General features: G+C 47.7%; 1 protein-coding gene across 2 annotated transcripts in view; it reads right to left on the bottom strand.

The window, feature by feature from the left end:
• Positions 1-1,998: 1,998 nt before the first annotated feature.
• Positions 1,999-19,124, bottom strand: part of MYO1E (myosin IE) — a 201,962-nt gene continuing 184,836 nt past the window's right edge. For both annotated transcript variants that reach the window (XM_055320041.1, XM_055320040.1), the window contains 2 exons: positions 8,295-8,464; positions 1,999-3,094 (listed from right to left, as the gene is read on the bottom strand). In XM_055320041.1, the coding sequence (XP_055176016.1) occupies positions 3,018-3,094; positions 8,295-8,464 (247 nt within the window). In that variant the 3' untranslated portion in view covers positions 1,999-3,017. The remainder of the gene's footprint in view (positions 3,095-8,294; positions 8,465-19,124) is intronic.

Here is a 19,124-nt window from a genome sequence, read left to right as displayed (position 1 = left end):
CATTGCTGCTTGGAAGGAGACATGCCTGAAGGGGAAGCTCTCTCCCTGGTGCCCTGGCAAGCTGCTCTCTGCACTGAGGCTAATTCTCCCAGCAAGAGACTCCCAGCTTCCCTGGCAGTGAGGCCACGTGAGTAAGTTCTGGCCACTAGAATATGAGTGGACATGGTGTGTGGACTTTGCAAGGAATGTTCTTTGTTTTTTTTGTTTTTGTTTTTTTTTTTTTAATTTTTTCAGATCTGAGAGAGAACGAGTTTGGGGAGGGGCTGAGGGAGAGGGAGAAGCAGACTTCCTGCCTGGCTGTAGGTGGGGCACATGGGGGCAGGACTGGGGCTGTTCTTGCTGCCTTTGTGGATGTTAGACTCAGTGTCTGTGCTGTTACCTAGAGCCTGAGGGGTCCCAGTTACACGTCAGATTAAAGGCCAGTCATTAAAAGCAGCCGAGACTGATTTTTTCCCTCAGGGAGTTTTTTTTTTTTTTAATGCATAACATTAGGAAAACTAGGTAAAGCCAATAATTTTTGTTCTGAGTGTAGCTGGCACACAATGCCTCAGTAGTTTCAGGCATATAACTCAGTGATTTGACAATTTGATACATTCTGCTGTGTTCACAAGTGGAGCTACCCTCTGTCTCGTCACATCACTGTTACAGTGTCACTGACTGTATTCCCTACACTGTGCCTTCTATTCCGATAAGGGACTCATTCCATGACCAGAAGCCTGGATCTCCCTCGCGCCCTCACCCATTTTGCCCTTCCCCCCCACCCCCCTCCCCTCTGCCAACCACCAGTTCTCTGTATTTATAAATTTGATTCTGTTTTTTGTTCATTCTTTTTTTTCCTAGATTGTACTTACGAATGGGTTCACATGGTATTTGTCTTTCTCAGCCTTATTTCACTTAGCATCGTACCCTCTAGGTCTATCCCTGTTGTCTCAAGTGGCATGATCTCATCCTTTTTTATGAACACATTTTTATTTAAGGAATTTCACAAGTGATTCCTTCCACTGCCCAAGGCCACCATGGTTCCTCCATAGCTTGAGTTAACAACCTCAAGGGAGACCTTTTCAAAATAACCTATGCTTAATTCAGGTTGTCCTGTCATTCGGCCCCAAATTGTTTTATTTTTTTCTTAAATTTTATTTAGAGAAAGAGTTTGGGGGAGGGCAGGGGCAGCAGAGGGGGAGGGACAAGCAGACTCTGTGCTCAGCACAGAGCCCGACATGGGGCTCGATCTCACCACTCTGAGATCATGACCTGAAACGAAATCAAGAGTCGGCTGGCTGTGCACCCGACTCAGCCACCCAGGCGCCTTGGAACCAAAACAGGCTTTAAACATTGGGTGTTACTGTTCTGTTCTTGAACACACACAATTAAGTGGCTTACTGTGTTCCAAGTTCAGATACTATTTTTCCCTCATTTGTAACCCTTGATGATTTTTCCCCTTGGGCTCGGGAATCTTGGAATGACTAAAAGGGTCAAACCCTACTTTCCCAATAGCTTCAGAAAGGCTAAGGCAAGGAGGAGAAGAGGCAGAGAAGTGACAGTCTCCCTCCGAGGACCACTGCCTCACCGACAGTCCCGTTTCCAACTTCTCCCTATTTCTGTCCTAAACGCTGCACTGGCCTGCCAGGCTCCCTTCACAAAGTGCCACACACTGGGGGGCTAGCAACAGAGACGTGTCGTCTCCCAGCTGTGGAAGCCTGAAGTTCAAGATCTGCGTTCCTTCTGAGGGCTGCGAGGGAAGCTCATCTTGGCTGCAGGTGGCTATCCCTTCACGTCCTCTTTCCTCTGTCCGTCCGAGTCCAAGTGCCTTCACCAGAACACCAGGTATGTTGGAGGAGGGCCTACCCCAATGACTTCATTTTATCTCTGTAAAGACTGTATTTCCAAATAAGGTCATATTGCGGGTGCCTAGGGGTTAGGGCTTCAACGTATCTTTTTTTTGGGGAGGGGGGTCGAGAGACACAATTCAACCTGTAACAAATGTCACAAAGGAGCAGGTGGTTCACTGATTCCTTTATTTATTTAGGAGGTAGGGGGAGGGACACAGGGGACAGAGGAAATTACCTACAGGGAAAGAGCTGGGGAGGGTCTGCAGGGGCTGGGCTAGAAAGCAGTAACACTGATTCTATAGTTGAAAAGGAGTAGTGCACATTTGTAAGTACCTGGTGGGAGTCTTGTAATAAAACCTACATTATGAATAAGTACAGTGGAATACTACTTAGTACATTCATACATGTTTCTACCATCTTAAGATTTTTATATATACAGTATATGATCTGTTTTTATAAATGTACAGCTTGAAAAAAAGAGATCCTTCTTGTAATAGGTACAGCACGAAACACAAAACCAACATGGGCCAGCCACATTCCAACTGAAGACCCAGAGTAAGCAAGGCCAACAGCCCAGCCCCCGGCCCCCGCTCAGCCCGGCAACGCGACGGTCCTGGCGAAGTGGGGACCAGCGCCCCTCTACACCCGTGGGCTCCGCCGGCCATGCCGGCCCTCGGCATGTGCATGGCAAGTGCCCGCTCACGCCAAGCCCAGCCTGCAGAGGGCAGGTCCTCCCTGAGGGAAAGTGGCAGAGAGGAATGTGTGTGTCGGGGAAGGAAAAGAAGGATGGGAGAAATGTGCTCTTTGACTAAAGGCACTTGTCAGCGGCCGCCTCCAGCCGTTCCCTGGGCCTGGTGAGCGAGCGGGCTGCTGCTGTGACAGAGCCAACAAGGTCTGGGTGGCCCTCGCCTGTCCTCTCACCAGGTTTAAATACAATAAATAAATCTTAGTACGTGGTTGTTTTGCCCTCCTGGGCTCCTAGGAATAGGCTACCTTTTAGGATCGTTTATGGAGTGACACTCCTTGTCCCCAGCCCAGCTTTTCAATGTCCTCCATGGGGAAGGTGCCAGAAAAACTCTAGGCCTTGGAGAAGGAAGCAACTGCTCGCTATGGATCAGAGAGAGAGCCCCGAATGTCCCCTTCCCTGCCTGGAGCTCCTTCACCCGTGCGTTAGAGTCTCTGCGCGCCTCAGATCTTGGTCACATAGTTGTTGGGGAACAGGCCCTGCTTGCCTCGTAGTCGACCCGTCCACCAGCCAGAAGGATCTGCGGGAGACAGATGGTGAGAGTGAGGGTGGGCAAGGCAGTTTCGCCTGAGCTGCACACCCTGCTCCCGCGGGTGTGTCACATGGGCAAAGGTGATTTGGCTCCATCTCCGTCCTTTTTCCTTCTTCTTTTCTTTTTTTTTTAAGATTTTACTTATTCATGAGAGACACAGAGAATAGAGAGAGAGAGAGAGACAGACAGGCAGAGGGAGAAGCAGGCTCTATGCAGGGAGTCCGATGTGGGACTCAATCCCGGGTCCCCAGAATCACCCTGGGTTGAAGGCAGCGCTAAACCGCTGAGCCACTCAGGCTGCCCTATTTTCTTTTTTGCATGAGAAGCATGGAGCCTGCTTCTCCCTCTGTCTCTGTGTCCCTGCCTCTCTGTTTCTCTCTCTGTGTCTCTCATGGATAAATAAATAAAATCTTCAAAAAAAATAAAAATAAAAAGATTTTTCTTCATTTGAGAGTGAGCGAGAGCATGAGTGGCGGGGAGGGGAGAAGCAGACGCTCCACTGAGCAGGGACCCCGGGATCATGAGCTGAGCCAAAGACAGACATTTAACCCACTGAGCCACCCAGGTGTCCCCTTTATTTTCTTTTACATGAAAGAGTTTGTTGTAAAAAGTAACCCCTCCCCGACAGCAGACACAGACCTCGCACTCAGGGCCCAGTTCAAGGAAGAACTTGCTGCTCCCATGTGCGGCTTTGCTGTCAGCTGGAGGCTGTTGGCTCCCTTGGGGCCCAGGGTGGTGGGGGATGGCCCCCAGCCCTGTCCCCACTTTTCCCCACCACACCCTTCCCTCGCCTTCCTCCAGCGCCAAAGTTGCTGGGAGAACCTGATTCGCAACATCTCCCAGGCCCTCCCTCCACCAGTAATGAGTATGGGGTCTTCATCCTCCCAGACCCTCTGCTGTGATTATAACCACACTCAGGTTCATTTTAAACAGAAACCGGCCACTCTTACTATTCTGCATCATGCTTTTCAATACTTACTGTCTTTCCATGTCTATCTCATTTTTAATTTTTTTTATATTTTATTTTTTTAAAAGAGTTTATTTATATTTATAAATCATATAAAAAGATTTGGATAAGGGAACATGGGCTGTGTCTTCATGAGAGACACACACACACACACACACACAGAGAGAGAGAGAGAGAGAGAGAGAGAGAGAGAGAGAGAGAGAGGCAGAGACACAGGCAGAGGGAGAAGCAGGCTCCATGCAGGGAGCCCGATGTGGGACTCGATCCCAGGACCCCAGACGCTTAACTGCTGAGCCACCAAGGCGTCCCTATTTTTAACCTTAATAATACATACTATAGATCATTTCATATCAGTATATAGTTTCCATATGCTCTTCCAATAGCTGCATGAATTCCTGTCATTTGCCTATTTCTCTACCAGCTATTGGGCTTTATCTTACTGATTAGGAATTCTTTATATATTAGTGAATTTGTCCTATGGGTTGCAAATATTCCTTTGACCCCATAGGTGCCCCTCCTCCCATTTTTAATTATATCTTAACATGTAAGTATTGAATCAAATGATCTATTATCTTACAGCTTCTTGATTTTTCTATCAGTTTTGTACATCCTTTACCACATTGATATTATTAAAAAAAGAAACTTCCCCCATACTTAGGTCTAGAACTCCTATTTTATATATTTACATATTTATGTATTTGGGATTTATCTTGGTGGAAGGGATTAAATATAAAACCCAAGTAATTATTTTGACATGGGGATTTTAAAATTTTGATACATAACTGTTATATTTCCTCCACAAAAGTCGATTCTAGCAGTAAACTCTGAAAGAAGGTATCTTTCTCCTGGACTTACCACAGATATTATAGTTCACCCTTTATTTGCAATGACAAAATCCAGAAAGTTCTGAAAAAGTTCTTAAAAGGTCTGTAAATTCACTGGATGGCAACACTTGACCTGAACTGATGTGAGTTTATGAGATCTCCTCCCACAGAGTGTGAATGCTCATCATGTTGCTCAGCAGAGATACTGAGTTTGACGCAGGACATTGCCCTGGGAACCATAAGGGGTGTTCTAATTTATGATATGATGTATATATTACACATACACACCCTATTATTGTCTATCTAACCATCTCTGATCTCTCAAACTCATTTACCTTAAAGATTTGGATAAGGGGGGACACCTGGGTGGCTCAGCGGTGGAGCATCTGCCTTCAGCCTAGGGCATGATCCTGGAGTCCTGGGATCGAGTCTCACATCAGGCTCCCTGCTAATAGAGCCTGCTTCTCTCTGCCTCTGCCTCTCTGTGTCTCTCATGAATAAATAAACAAAATCTTAAAAAAAAAAAAAAAGTTTTGGATAAGGGAACGTGGGCTGAATCATATCTTAGTCTTTTGCTGGAGCCCCAGGTGGAGTCTTTTTCCATCCCCCTGATGAGCAGGGAGGCTCTGGCCTGCATTGCCTCAGTAGCCTTGGTCCACTTTCAGACCAGACTGTTTCTCACTGTTCATGTGCAGGAGCTATTTAGATGTGGAAAACATTTCCTCCCAGTCTGTTTTTTATCATTTAACTTGGTGTCTGGTGCAAGTCACCATACAGAAGATTTTGATTTCACCTTTTGATGAGGTTTAAATCTTCTATGGTTTGGGGGTTTAATGTCCTCCACAGGAAGACTTTCCCTCCTCAAAGATTAACACAATATTCTAGGTTTCCTTCTAGGATTTTTATAATTCAGTTATATATCTTTAATTCATCTGATATTTATTTTGTGTATGAGATAGAGCTCTAACTTTATTTTCTTTTCCAAATGGAAAGTCACTGTCTCTTCTTTCCCCTGATTTCAAATGCCACATTTATCCTGTATTAAACACCTGTATACACATGGGTCTGTTTCTGGATTCTGTTCTGTCCCATTTATCTATATGTCTATTCATATACTCACACTGCACTGCATAAATTACAGTGACAATTTATAGCATTTTCTGAGAACTTCAAGGACTCGGCATTTCACACAAATATGTAATTACTTTGATTTATAACCAAAATACATATATTTCTGGAAAAATCTGAAATATTGAGAAATAAAGCAATACTCAAAATTCAACACTCAAGGAGACCACATGTGAATATGTGTATACATACACTCAGCCATTTGTTTTATATTTTTATAAAAATGAGACTAAAGTCCACAGTCTATAGCCTTTTTCCCATGAACATTTTTCTATGTCAATAAGCATATTACACTACTGCATCATTATCTACAATAAAAATGTCTGTCACTGAGGTTCAGTGAATGCATATTGTAAAGCTTCTTTAGCTAACCTCAGCTACTGGGTAATTGGTCATCTCCAATATTTTTGCTGAACAGAGCTGGTGATAAAAACTCATTTGTGTTTACTAAGCATTTATTCCAACTTTTATTTTTACTCCAACACTTTCTAGGAAGGATACTAAATGGCTAAAATAGGGGATCCCTGAGTGGCTCAGTGGTTTAGCGCCTGCTTTCAGCCCAGGGCATGATCCTGGAGTCCCGGGATCGAGTCCCACATTGGGCTCCCTGCATGGAGCCTGCTTCTCCCTCTGCCTGTGTCTCTGCCTGCCTCTCTCTCTCTCTCTCTCTCTCTCTCTCTCTCTCTCTCTCTCAGTGTCTCTCATGAATAAATAAATAAAATCTTAAAAAAAAACACTAAATGGCTAAAATATTAAGCCTATAGCAAACTAGATGGCTAAAGGAGGTCAAAATAATCCCTAGAGGCCGATTAGAAGGATGTCGGTCCAGGGACATATACGTCTCCTGAGTGAGCCCAGGTGATGACGGAATTGGTTAAAAACACCATTCTCAGGACTGTCTGTCCTTGGCACCTCTTCTTGAAGGGTAAACTCACCAAGGCCCACTTCCCTCACATGCTGTCCTTGTTCTGCTCATGATGGATGGCTCCGCACTGTCCACGAGTCCTCTCGAGCCTAACATTCAGGGCCACTCCTAGCTTCATCTCGCCTCCTGTGACATCACCTGGGGGATCCTGCCACAAGGCTGAGTTGAGCATCGGCTCATCTTCCTAAAATGACCTGCTTTCTCTAGCCTCTGGCTTATCTGTCTCTCTCCCCATTCCTCACCACAAATGTCATTTCCTTCATGGTGCTTTTTTAACATTCTAAGGAGTTTATTATTGTTATTATTATTATTTTTTAAGATTTTATTTATTTATTCATGAGAGACACACACACACACAGAGAGAGAGAGAGGCAGAGACACAGGCAGAGGGAGAAGCAGGCTCCATGCAGGGAGCCTGATGTGGGACTCGATCATGGGTCTCCAGGATCACACCCTGGGCTGAAGGCAGGGGCTCAACCGCTGAGCCACCCAGGGATCCCTATTATTATTATTATTTAAAGTTTTATTTACTTTAGAGAGAGAGAGCGTGGCAGGGAGGGGGAGAGGGAGAGAGAGACTCCCAAGCAGACTCCCCGCTGAGCCCAACATGAGGCTCGATCCCATGACCCTGAGATCATGATGAGAAGAAACCAAGAGTCAACACTCAAACGACTATGCCACTCAGGCATTCCAGAAGTCATCTTTTAAAAAATACTTCAAAAGGACAAATGTTTGGTCATATGTTTATTACATTCTAACTTATCTTCTCTACCAAATTAGTAAAGCATTCAGCCAAGCTCACAGATTGCTATTATAACAGATGTCGTAGGTCCTCCCCGGCTTCCATTCCATCTACCTTCCGTGTGAAGAGCACATTAAGTTTGGGTGGGATAGTCCTAACTCTTTCCTACAGAAGTCCCTGCCACACCTAACCTACTTCAGGTATAGCCTTATCTTTCTACAGAGATTCAGGGATAGGCACATGGCTAATTTCGTCTAATCAGAGTGAAACCTAGGACTTTTGTCTAATGGCCAATAGAAACTTCAAAGACAAAGTAGATTTCAGACAGTTTGATCTGTTTGCTGGAACTGATGCAGCCATTTTGCTGCATAAGGGAAAACAGCCCAAGAAAGGAGCAAACACAAAGAAGGCAGAGCTGAAAGAAGTATTAAAAAAAAAAAAAGTTAGAGCCTTGATCAAACTGAGCCTGAAGGCCAGACTCCTGCTACAAGTTTCAGTTAGAGGAGCCTATAACTGAACTCTTTGTGTTTAAACTAGTTCTTATAGCAATGTGACCGAATGTTTTTTAGGAGGCTCTCTGAGCCAGCCAGCCACGCACTTACCTTCTTTGATAATATCGATAATGTCATTGGCATTGAAGCTGAGTTCATCTGTGTCCTGAGCATCATAGGCATACAGAGCCTTGCACTGTGGCACCTGAGGCTTAGGCTTGGGCTGGGGCTTGGGTCTGCCCCCTGCTGGGGGAGGCCGGCTGGTCGTTTGTCTCCGGACGCTGTGGAGAGAGTGGAGGCAGATGAGAGACGGGACCTAGCAGAAGGCAGCACCATGTAGTGGTCTGGGGCACGGGGCCAGCTCCGACCTGCTCCGGGTCACATCCGGCTCCATCCTTAGATGATACACCACTCCCCAAACTTTGAGAATAAAAGTAGTCCCACCCCAAACTTCAGAAACAGAACCTTTACCAGGGCCACAGAAGCCTGTAGGTGCCTCTCCCCAACAGCAAGCCTTCCCAGAATCAAACACCACCCTGCATTTTGTATTAATAATTCCGCTTTTGTGGGTTTACCACACACACACAAGTATCCCTAAACAGTACACATAATTTGCCTGTTTTTTTTTTTAAAGAATTTATTTATTATTTATTTATTTATTTATTATTTATTTGAGAGAGTGTACAAGCTGGGGGGAGCAGCTGGCAGAGGGGGAGGGAGAAGCAGGCTCCCCAGGCAGCAGGGAGCCAGATGCAGGACTCCATCCCAGGACTCTGGGATCGTGACCTGAGCCAAAGGCAGACGCTCAACCCACTGAGCTGCCTAGGCGCCCCAGTTTGCCTGTTTTTTTAATTGTATAAAAAGAATCACGTTCTTTTTTTTTTTTTTTTTAAGAAGGACAGGGGTGGGGAGAGGGAGAGAAAGAATCGTCAGCTAGCTCAACGCCCAGCGCAGAACCCGATGTGGGTGGGGCTGGATCTCACAACCCTGAGCTCATGACCTGAGCCAAAATCGAGAGTTGGAGGTTTAGCCTGCTGAGCCCCCCAGGTGCCATGTGTCCTCATGGCCTTACACTCTTCCAGGGCATGACTATGTTACAGTTTACTTACGCAGTCCACTGTTGATGCTCATTTGGGAGGATTTCAGTCTCTAGCATATTTGCAAAAAAATAAAAAGGCTGCTTTGAATATTCTTGTGCGAGAGTTTAACCACAGCAATTTCTCATCTCAGCACTACTGGCCCCCAGGGTCAGCAGTGCTGATAATTCCCTGTGGAGGGGCTGTCCTACACACCGCAGGGTGTCGAGCAGCATCCCTGGCCTCTACCCTCTGGATGCCCAGTAGCACCTCCCCGTCCTCATCGTGGTCATCAAAACCATCTCCAGCACTAGGCCCCTCATCCTAGTCTTCGAGCTCTCAATGTACTCTTTCCACACACTATACTGCCTCCAGGATCCATTCAGACGTTGTCTCAAAAGCACAGAACTGCAGCTTGAGAGATCCTTCCTCTTTCTTACTTTTTAAGATTTTATTTATTTGAGAGTGAAAGCTAGCGAGCGAGAGCACAAGCAGGGGGGAGAGGGAGAAGCAGGAAGCCTGATCTGGGACTCTATCCCAGGACCCCGGGATCGTGACCCAAGCCAAAAGCAGATGCCCAACCGACTGAGCCACCTCAAGAGATCTTTAAACTTGTATCTGAAACAACTGTTTGTTAAATATGTTCTCATACAAGGCATTTAGGAAAAAAAAAAGGGAATAGAAAACATTTTCTTTCCCACTTTGCTTAAGAACAAAACAAGGAAAAGCCTACATTCATTTGCTCACAAAAGAAACAGGCTTACGATTTCTCTAGGAAAAACTGGGCTATACTCAACTCGGTGGGGCTGGCTGTTAGGCCAGGTCTGTTCACACCTGTGGCAGGAAGAGGGGACGGGAGGATCTTTCTTCCAGCCTGAGTTCTGGAGGGGAAATACATACCCAGCTTTGAGCTGTGGTCTCAGGAGGCCAGAGCCAATCCGTCTTTGCTGAGGTCCCATGATAAGAGATGCTAACTGGGTGCTGATGAGCAACTTAGATCAGAGTATCTTTTGGGGGGGGGTTAGGTACTGGCTGCCAGCTGGGGGGTGGGTAGGACTGTTCCTGTCAGGGGTGGGGTTTCAGAGGGCTGCCTGGGGGATGGGGTAGCAAATCCCAAGGTTCCTCAGGCTCCATTCTTCTTAGGTCAGCCCCTGTCCCCACCTTCCCACCCACCACCAAGCACTTTTCTTTCATCATAGAGGAAAGGCATCTTATAGATCATTAGCATGACATCATTTCCTCCCTAGTCTATTGGAAATCCCCACTCCCTGCTCAAGAAGTGCTTGCTTCTCTGAAAGCTGGCCAGGCAAGCAGGCTTTTAATTAAGCAACCTATATATTAGGGATGTGTCAGCATTTGGTTAATAAGAGCCATTAGCCTGGATACCAGAAGTCATCTGATTTCCCAGCAACAAGGAAGGGGAGTGTGGAGAGGAGGGGTGTGCATCAGAATACCCTGGGAGTGAGGAAAGCCTCCAGCCTGGTAATTCCAGGGTACAGGGTTGGGAGGGTACACACACACTCTCCCCAAATACTCACAGGTGGAGATCTGGCCTCTCTGGTAGGGGGGGGGGGGAGACCTACCAACATTAGTGCAGGTTGATGAGGCATCTGGGCCCAAGAGTATTGGGGCTTAGGTGTAGTCTCCAGGGAAAGGGGCCAGGAGGGCCTCTTAATGGGGAGAAGATAGATGACCCTCGGAAATGTAGGACTGTCCTTCCTACAGCAATCCTGGGAGTCACCCCCTGGCTCTTTTCCCCATCGCCCCTGGCTGTTCTTCCTCCTTCCTGTCTTTGCTGCCAGTTGCTTCTTTTCTGGGCTCCCCCACCTCAATGTCTATTAGTTCACTTCACTCTGCATTAAAGATCCTAACAGCTTCTTCCCTGCTCTTGGGAAATGGACCAAGAGCCTTCATGGGTCCTGTCCGGTGTGGCCCCAACTGGCTTCCAGCCTCAGGTCCTGCCACAGGCCACACTGGTACTTTCCTACCTTTCTTTATGAGCCCTGGTTGGGGTTAAGACACCCACCCCCTTCAAGTACCCCTAGCTTACATCTTTAGAGGATAATGCTTGCCCCTAAGATCAGCAACGAAACAGGGATGTTAGCTCTCACCGCTTCTGTTCAATACTGCACTGGGAGCTGTAGCCAGTCAAGAAGAATAAAAGGCATTCAGACTGGAAAAGAAGTAAAAATACCTCTGTCTGCAGATGAGATGATCCTGCATATAGAAAAACCTAAGAAGTACACTAAATAACTATGAGAACCAATAAACAAGTCCAGCAAGATTAGAGAAAACAATTCTATGTACAGTACATACAAAAGAATATACTACATAGGAGTAAATTTAACAAAAGGATAATTCTATTTATACGAAATATCCAGAGAAAGCTAGTCTATAATGAAAGAAAGTAGATTAGTGGTTCCCTAGGGCTGGGGCTGAGGGTTAGGAGAAGGAGGTCTTTTTTGGAGATGATGAAAATTCTAAATTTAGATTATGATGGGCGTGCCTGGCTGGCTCAGTCAGTAGAGCATGCGACTCTTAATCTCGGGGTCATGAATGTGAGTCCCATGTTGGGTGTAGAGTTTACTTAAAAACAGATTTAAAAAATAGATTACAGGCATGATCTCGGGGTCCTGGGATCAAGTCCTCCATGAGGCTCCCTGCAGGGAGCCTGCCTCTCCCTCTGCCTATGTCTCCACCTCTCTCTTTCTCTCTGTGTCTCATGAATAAATAAATAGAATCTTTAAAAAATTAGATTATAAACATGGTTGTACAACTCTGCACTAGAAACTATTGAATGGGGGCAGCCCGGGTGGCTCAGCGATTTGGCACGGCCTTTGGCCCAGGGTATGATCCTGGACACCCGGAATCAAGTCGGATGTCGGGCTCCCTGCATGGAGCCTGCTTGTGTCTCTGTCTCTCTCTGTGTCTCTCATGAATAAATAAATAAAATCTTAAAAAAAAAAAAAAAGAAAAGAAACTATTAAATGGTACTTTAAATGGGTTGATTTAATAGTATATAAATTCTCAAAAAGAGCTGCTTAAAAAAAAAAAAAAGTAAATGACGTAGACCCCTGTGGCTCGGCAGCTCACTGCTGTTACTCTGAGTGACCTCAGGCTGTCTGCATGCTGCAGGTGCTGGATGTCCGGAACCAGGGCAGGTGGAGGAGGACACGGAGGGGGTAGGGACTATTTAAACACCTGTGAGAACACAACCATTGCACGGTGTTTGGTCCCAACGCATCAGAGGATACCTCCTTAGGGTAAATCAGAGTCAAGCCAATCAAAATAAAATCTCAGGGATTACTGGGGGATGTGGGTTTCCTTGTAGGCCCTGGTCGTCCCAGCCCCGGACAGCTGCCACCAATGTAAAGCCATCTGGTGACTTATCACTTGGCTAAACAGGGTTCCCAGTTCTCCATGTTTCGGAGCAGGGAAAGCCCAGGCACCTTTGAGATGAGGCTGTTTGCCAGGGAGCAGCTCTGCATGTTTTTTTTTTTTTTTAAAGATTTTATTTATTTATTCATGAGAGACACAGAGAGAGAAGCAGAGACACAGGCAGAGGGAGAAGCAGGCTCCATGCAGGGAGTCCGATGCGGGACTCGATCCCAGGACTCCAGGATCACCTCTGGGCCGAAGGCAGGCGCTAAACTGCTGAGCCACCCAGGGATCCCCAGCTCTGCGTCTTGCATTAGAGAACCGTCTGTTTAGACACCCAACCCCGAGGTCACCGCGATCTGGCTCTTCCCTGTTTACTTTAAGATTTGATTTATTTATATATTTGAGAGAGAGAGAGAGAGAGAGTGAAAGAGAGCAGCAGGGAAGCGGGGCAGAGGGAGAGGGAGAAGCAGACTCCGCACCGAGCGGGGAGCCCGACGGGGGATCTCCGGACTCCCAGACCATGACCTGAGTAGAAGGCAGCTGTGTCATTGACTGAACCCCCAGGCGCCCCGGCTCCTCCTTGTTTAAACGTCCCCTGTGACCCGACAGGAGTGCAACTGCCCCAAGAGGGCAGCCGGTTAGAGTGAAGTCGCTACTGCCTCGTTCCCACGCTGGGCCGGCTTCCCCCCTTCTGGCGTGTGCCGACAGAGGGAGGTCATCGGGGACCCCTCGCTGGTGCCTAGGGCGGTGGCTGCCCGGGCAAGGCGGTGCACGAGGCGTGTTCACCGGCGCTGCTTCATTTCAGCTCCCAACACTCCAGAAGTGACTGTCGCACGATCCTGGGGCTTCCTGCCGGTCTCCTCCTAGATGGCGCAGTGGCAGGTGCACGAGGCTCCCGGAGCTCCAGCCGCGCTGACCTTGCCTGCCCTTGGCCTGGCCTGTGCTCCGCCGCCAGTGGACACTCATCCCTGCTCAGCCTCCGGTTTGCCTTTCAACCCCCGGCCACGTCCCGGGCGGCCCCCAGCTGCTCAGAGCGGGGGAGCGGTGCGCGGCGTGGAGACTTGGGCATCATCCAGCCGACACCCTCTTGGGACAGCAGGTGCCACGGGGCAGGGCCTGGGCCTCGTTGTGCTCAGCACTGTAGCCCTGGATCTGGCACCAGGCCCGGGGACACTGTGCGGCCTCAGTCTGCACCTTCTCGTGGAGAGACGGTGCGCAGCAGGGAAGGGCCGCTGCACTGGCTTAGGAGTCAGCGCACTGGGTTCGAGCCCCAGCTCGGCCACCCGCTGGCAGGCGACTTGGGTAGGTCGCTTCCCCTTACTTTAAAGATCATGTCTCCATCTGTTCAAAAAGGAGATTCAGGCAATGGTCCAGGTCCTTTTTCGAATTCTTAGGACGCTTTACAGCGCGCTCTCCGCAAACGCCCGCCCTACTGTCAGATGTGGCACGGAGCACAGGAAGCCTGTGCCGAGGACAAGATTGCTGCCTCTACGCTCTACCGCAGTGTAGACGAGATTGCTGCCTCTACGCTCTCTACCGCAGTGTAGACGAGATTGCTGCTTCTACTCTCTACCACAGTGTAGACGAGATTGCTGCCTCTACGCTCTACCGCAGTGTAGACGAGATTGCTGCCTCTACTCTCTACCACAGTGTAGACGAGATTGCTGCCTCTACACTCTCTACCGCAGTGTAGACGAGATTGCTGCCTTTACACTCTACCGCAGTGTAGACGAGATTGCTGCCTCTACGTTCTACCGCAGTGTAGACGAGATTGCTGCCTCTACACTCTACTGCAGTGTAGACGAGATTGCTGCCTCTACGCTCTACCACAGTGTAGACTCGAAAACCATCACAGAAGAACAGTCAGGAGCAACAGCCATTTTCCCGACTCTATCTTAGCCTCAGCCTTAAACCCACACAATCTCCTTTGCATCACTAGGTGGCAATCCTGTGTAATCCATAATGAGGAAAGAGCCTACTCGCTGCCAGAAATGGATTAATGAGGCCTTTTAGGTGCCTGGAGCCTTCCACATGCAGCCCCTGTGCAGCCAGTGCAGTGAAGACAGCCCGCCCAGCAAACAAGACCCTCATGCTCAGGGACTCAGTCCAGCCCAGGAGACAGGGTTGTTACACCTCAGGAATTTTGTGAGTCAGTTGTTAAAACACAGCCATTGTTACAGATGAAATGGATGATACAATTGAATGAATTAAAAGCAAAGGCAGTAAATACTCATCACTCAACCCTTCCTAATTATCTCACTACCTTTTCCTTCTGTCTACATGCTTGACATTATACATAAAGGTCTGGTTGCTCAAGGATGGCGGAAACACTATTATACAGTGGCACGTGGCTACGCATCTCCTTCCAAGTCTGAGGCCAGTGGGGTCATGCTGGTAGCTTGCCCTTGGCCATGGTGAGTGGAAACGGAGTACAACTTAGGCCCTTCTATGTCCAGAGAGCTGGACACACTGTTGCCCCCACACTGTCGTGGTGCCTAAATTTGCCTTGTAACGCACATGTAGGAGTCAGGTCATTTTGGTACCTCTGATATTTTAGGACATGTGCACTCCTAATAAGCTTTACATGATTGAAAACTGTTATAAAAACAATTATTTCATTAGGATAATGGAGGTTGGAGCAAGAATTTCATTCTCACAATAAATTGTTTCCTGTTGCCATTTTGATAATACATGTTCACTTTATACATGTTAACATAGAGTTCTAAAGCTCCATGTCACTGAGCATTCAGTGTTTCCTTCTGTGTAACTTCAGCACAGTATATTTTTTTCTTTTCAAAAAAAGATTTTATTTATTTATTTATTCATGAGAGACACCGAGAGAGAGAGGCAGAGACATAAGCAGAGAAGCAGGCTCCCTGTGGGGAGCCCAGTGTAGGACTTGATCCCAGGACCCCTGGATCACGACCCAAGTCAAAGGCAGATGCTGAACCACTGAGCCACCCAGGTGGCCCTAATCCAGTTTCCCTACGACAACATGACCCATCATATCAGGGGAATTTGTACACACCTACCACGTGAGTGTATCTGTTCCCCACGAAGAGGGCGAGCTACAGCAACCTGCTTTCACAGCAGATCGTTTTTCTACGTAGGGCATTGGACCTCCTGCGCAATCACACCTGACCCACACCGCAAGGTGTCCGGGGAAATCAGGCGCCCCACCTCCAGGTCACTCTGTGCAAATCCGCTCTGCTGGAGAAGTCGTGTCAGTGGCTAGGGCCACAGGTGCTGCCCGTGCCCTGAGACCTCAGGATGCCAAGCGACCGCTGAACCCTCACGGACAGCCGCCCAACCTCATGAGATGCCAAGAGCCCATAAGGAAGCAGAACCCCAAATGACGTCCATCATGACAAGGCTCTCAAAAGGGAGCATTCATGCATTTGCTCTCTTCTAGTAACGTCACTGTCCCTGGGATGTGAGCTGCTCCGGGGAAAGGAGCTAAGGATGTATCACTAGGAAAAGATTGGGGGTGTGGGCCAGCACAGGTGGAGGGAAGTTTGGGGCTTCACTGACATGGTCCAGATGGAGCTAGTGTCTGTCGTACTGTTACCTCGTAGCTCTGCACCCCCAGAGAGCAGCATGCAGGGCACACGTGTGTGAGGGGCAAGGTGCCTCCCGGACCGGTCCCCGTGTCTGGTTTCTGCAGACCGCCCGTCCGCCTCAGTAGAGCCTGCGATGCCTGAAGCTGAGACCTGCGTGGAGTCCAGAGCTCTATGCAGGCCAGAGATTTTTCTCGAGAGAAAAGCCACCTTTCAATCCTGGTGGGATATTACTCTTTCCCCATAAGACAGAAGCACACAGATCACAGTCATAAAACCGATACAAATAAACTTTCCAGGTGCCCAATGCTCACCCCCTACCAAGCCCTGACTTTGGGAAGCCCTGAGGAGTGGGCCTGCACCTCCCTACTACTCAGGCAAGGACACCAAGGTGCAGAAGGATTGTGTGACGCACACGAGTGGGCACAGCTGGTGCTCAGGGAAGCGAGCCAGGAGTCCAGCCCGCCGCGCAGAGAAGGCATGTGGCTCAGCAAATACCTGATGAGCGAATCGACGAAGGAACCAAGAAAGGAAACGGGACAGACACCCAGTCCCTGCATCTGTGATCCTCAGCTCTCTGCACACCACCAGGCCACCTTCCGTGAGCTTCTCTGCAGCTCCCACACCTCTGGGGCAGCGGGCTGTACCAAGTCCATGCCAGGGGGAGCTGGGATTAAGCTTTCTACTATCACCTCTTTGCTCTGCAGATGTGAAATTTAGGTCTTGAAATTCCAAGAAGGAAAATAATGGCATTTTGTTTCATTGGCTCTTTAAAATATGCTCTGTTCCAAAAGGTTGAATCTATAAACATTACTGGAAATGTGGGAAAGGATGCCAGGAATTCCTAAGCCTCATGTCTGCCTGGGCCTGGATACGGCTGCTGCTCCTGTAGATTATGGGTTGAGAAATATTGCTATTGGACACTTGTTGGAAATTTTAAGCCCCTTGAAAATATGGCTCCATTAGGAGAATCTTGTCAAGAGACATAGAGGCAGCATTTGAATTTTTCTATCGATCCCCTCCGCCCTTTGTGGCATGGCCAGAAGCCCTAGCACTGAACACTTTCAATATTTTTCTGTTTCTCCAACTTCTAGTTGGATTAATCTCTAGAGTATCTCAAAATTTCCTAAAGTTGCCCTCCCATGAAATAGACCATAGGATTAAAGAGGCCAACAGAAAAAGACATTTCCAGTCTAGATTTTAATGCTTCCAGTAATGAACTGGAGATTATGTGCACCTCAGATATAGGAGGGATAACATAAAGCATATTTGATTAGCAAATCAAGTGTTCCTGCGAAAAGGCTGATGAATGAACTGTCTGTGTGGTTCTTGCTTAACCTGTTCTCTTTCCTGACGATCAGGAAAGATCTTGAACCTGCAGCAGACATTTCAAAAGGTATGCTAAGAGACTGCAGGATAATGATTCCCTGTATATCTCTCTTAGTCTCCTTGGACAGAAACAATGAGGATGACGCTAAGAATAGCTCCAATGTCACAAACACGGCAAGGCAAGCATCAAGAACCCAGTTGGGATGGTAACTTATGGCGGCTTCTTCTTCTTCTTCTTCTTCTTCTTCTTCTTCTTCTTCTTCTTCTTCTTCTTTAAAGATTTTATTTATTTATTCATGAGAGACACACACACAGAGAGACAGAGACACAGGCAGAGGGAGAAGCAGGCTCCATCCAGGGAGCTCGATGTGGGACTCGATCCTGGGACCCCTGGATCACGCCCTGAGCCAAATGCAGATTCTCAACCACTGAGCCATCCAGGTGTCTCTCTCTCTCTCTCTCTTTTTTTAAAGATTTTATTTATTTATTCATGGGAGACACAGAGAGAGGCAGAGCCACAGGCAGAGGGAGCAGCAGGCTCCACGCAGGGAGCCCGATGTGCAAAGGCTTCTTGCTCTCTCCAAAAAACCTGGCTGAACCTAAAATGAACTGACCAAGACTTCCTTGAATTAACTTGAGGTGCTAATTACACCATTTGATTTTATCCACATTACACGATCCAAAAGAAATGATCGCTTATGTTACATATGTCTATATGGAAAAGTGCACTGGGTTGGGAGAAGGAAAAGAAAGATCTGCCCAAGGGTGTGAAAGCCCAAGCAGCAAAAGACGGCGGTATTCTTGTTTTTATGGATCGGCACATTCAAGGTCACCATTTGGAGCTGTGACACATATAGGAGTTCTCGTGTTTGTGGAAAGGTTTGGGACGCCAAAGTCCACTGTTTATGCCACCAAGCTCCTGTGAAATTAATGCAATTTGTGTTTTCTTGGAGAAGAGGAGCTATTAAACACAGCTAACCTCGAGGCTCCTGAAATGCCTTGGGCATGTCTAAGGTCTCTGACCACATGAAAAATTATTTTAATTTTCACTTTATGTGTTTTAGAAAATAAATACTAAGAAAAAACTCAGCCCTTTGACCGGGTATGATTTTTTTTAAAGGGATATTTGCATCACAGCAGATGTAAGTGTACAACGAAGAGGCTGGCTGAGATTCTCGTAGCTAGCGGGCTCCGTGCACCTCGAAAGAGCACATGCACAACAGGAGGTCAATAACTGCTTACTGCCTGGGAGATGGCCGTGGAGGAGCCCTCCACGCCCAGCCCCATGGCCCTCGCCACGGCAGCACCATGTAGGCTTCATGCATCGACTCAGAGGTAGCAAAGGGCGTGATAAGACTTACATAGGGAGGGAGCCACGCAGCCGAGGGCTGGAAGGGAGCAGCCTCAGTTAAGACACAATGTTCCTAAATTGCCTGCTTTTGGCTGACAGATGCTCCCAGTTGGCTGGTGTGCAAGTCTGTAACTTGCAAAGCAGGGCTGGAAAGATGGTCTTGCTTGCCAAAGCCAAAGCAAGTAGGAAGCTAACAGACAGAGCTAAGAGATTCGGTGCATTTTGTTGGTTGATTTTAATCCCCCTG

This window comes from Nyctereutes procyonoides, unplaced genomic scaffold, assembly GCF_905146905.1.
Source record: "Nyctereutes procyonoides isolate TBG_1078 unplaced genomic scaffold, NYPRO_anot_genome, whole genome shotgun sequence".
Lineage (NCBI taxonomy): Eukaryota > Metazoa > Chordata > Mammalia > Carnivora > Canidae > Nyctereutes > Nyctereutes procyonoides.
This window is presented reverse-complemented; position numbering and strand designations above follow the sequence as displayed.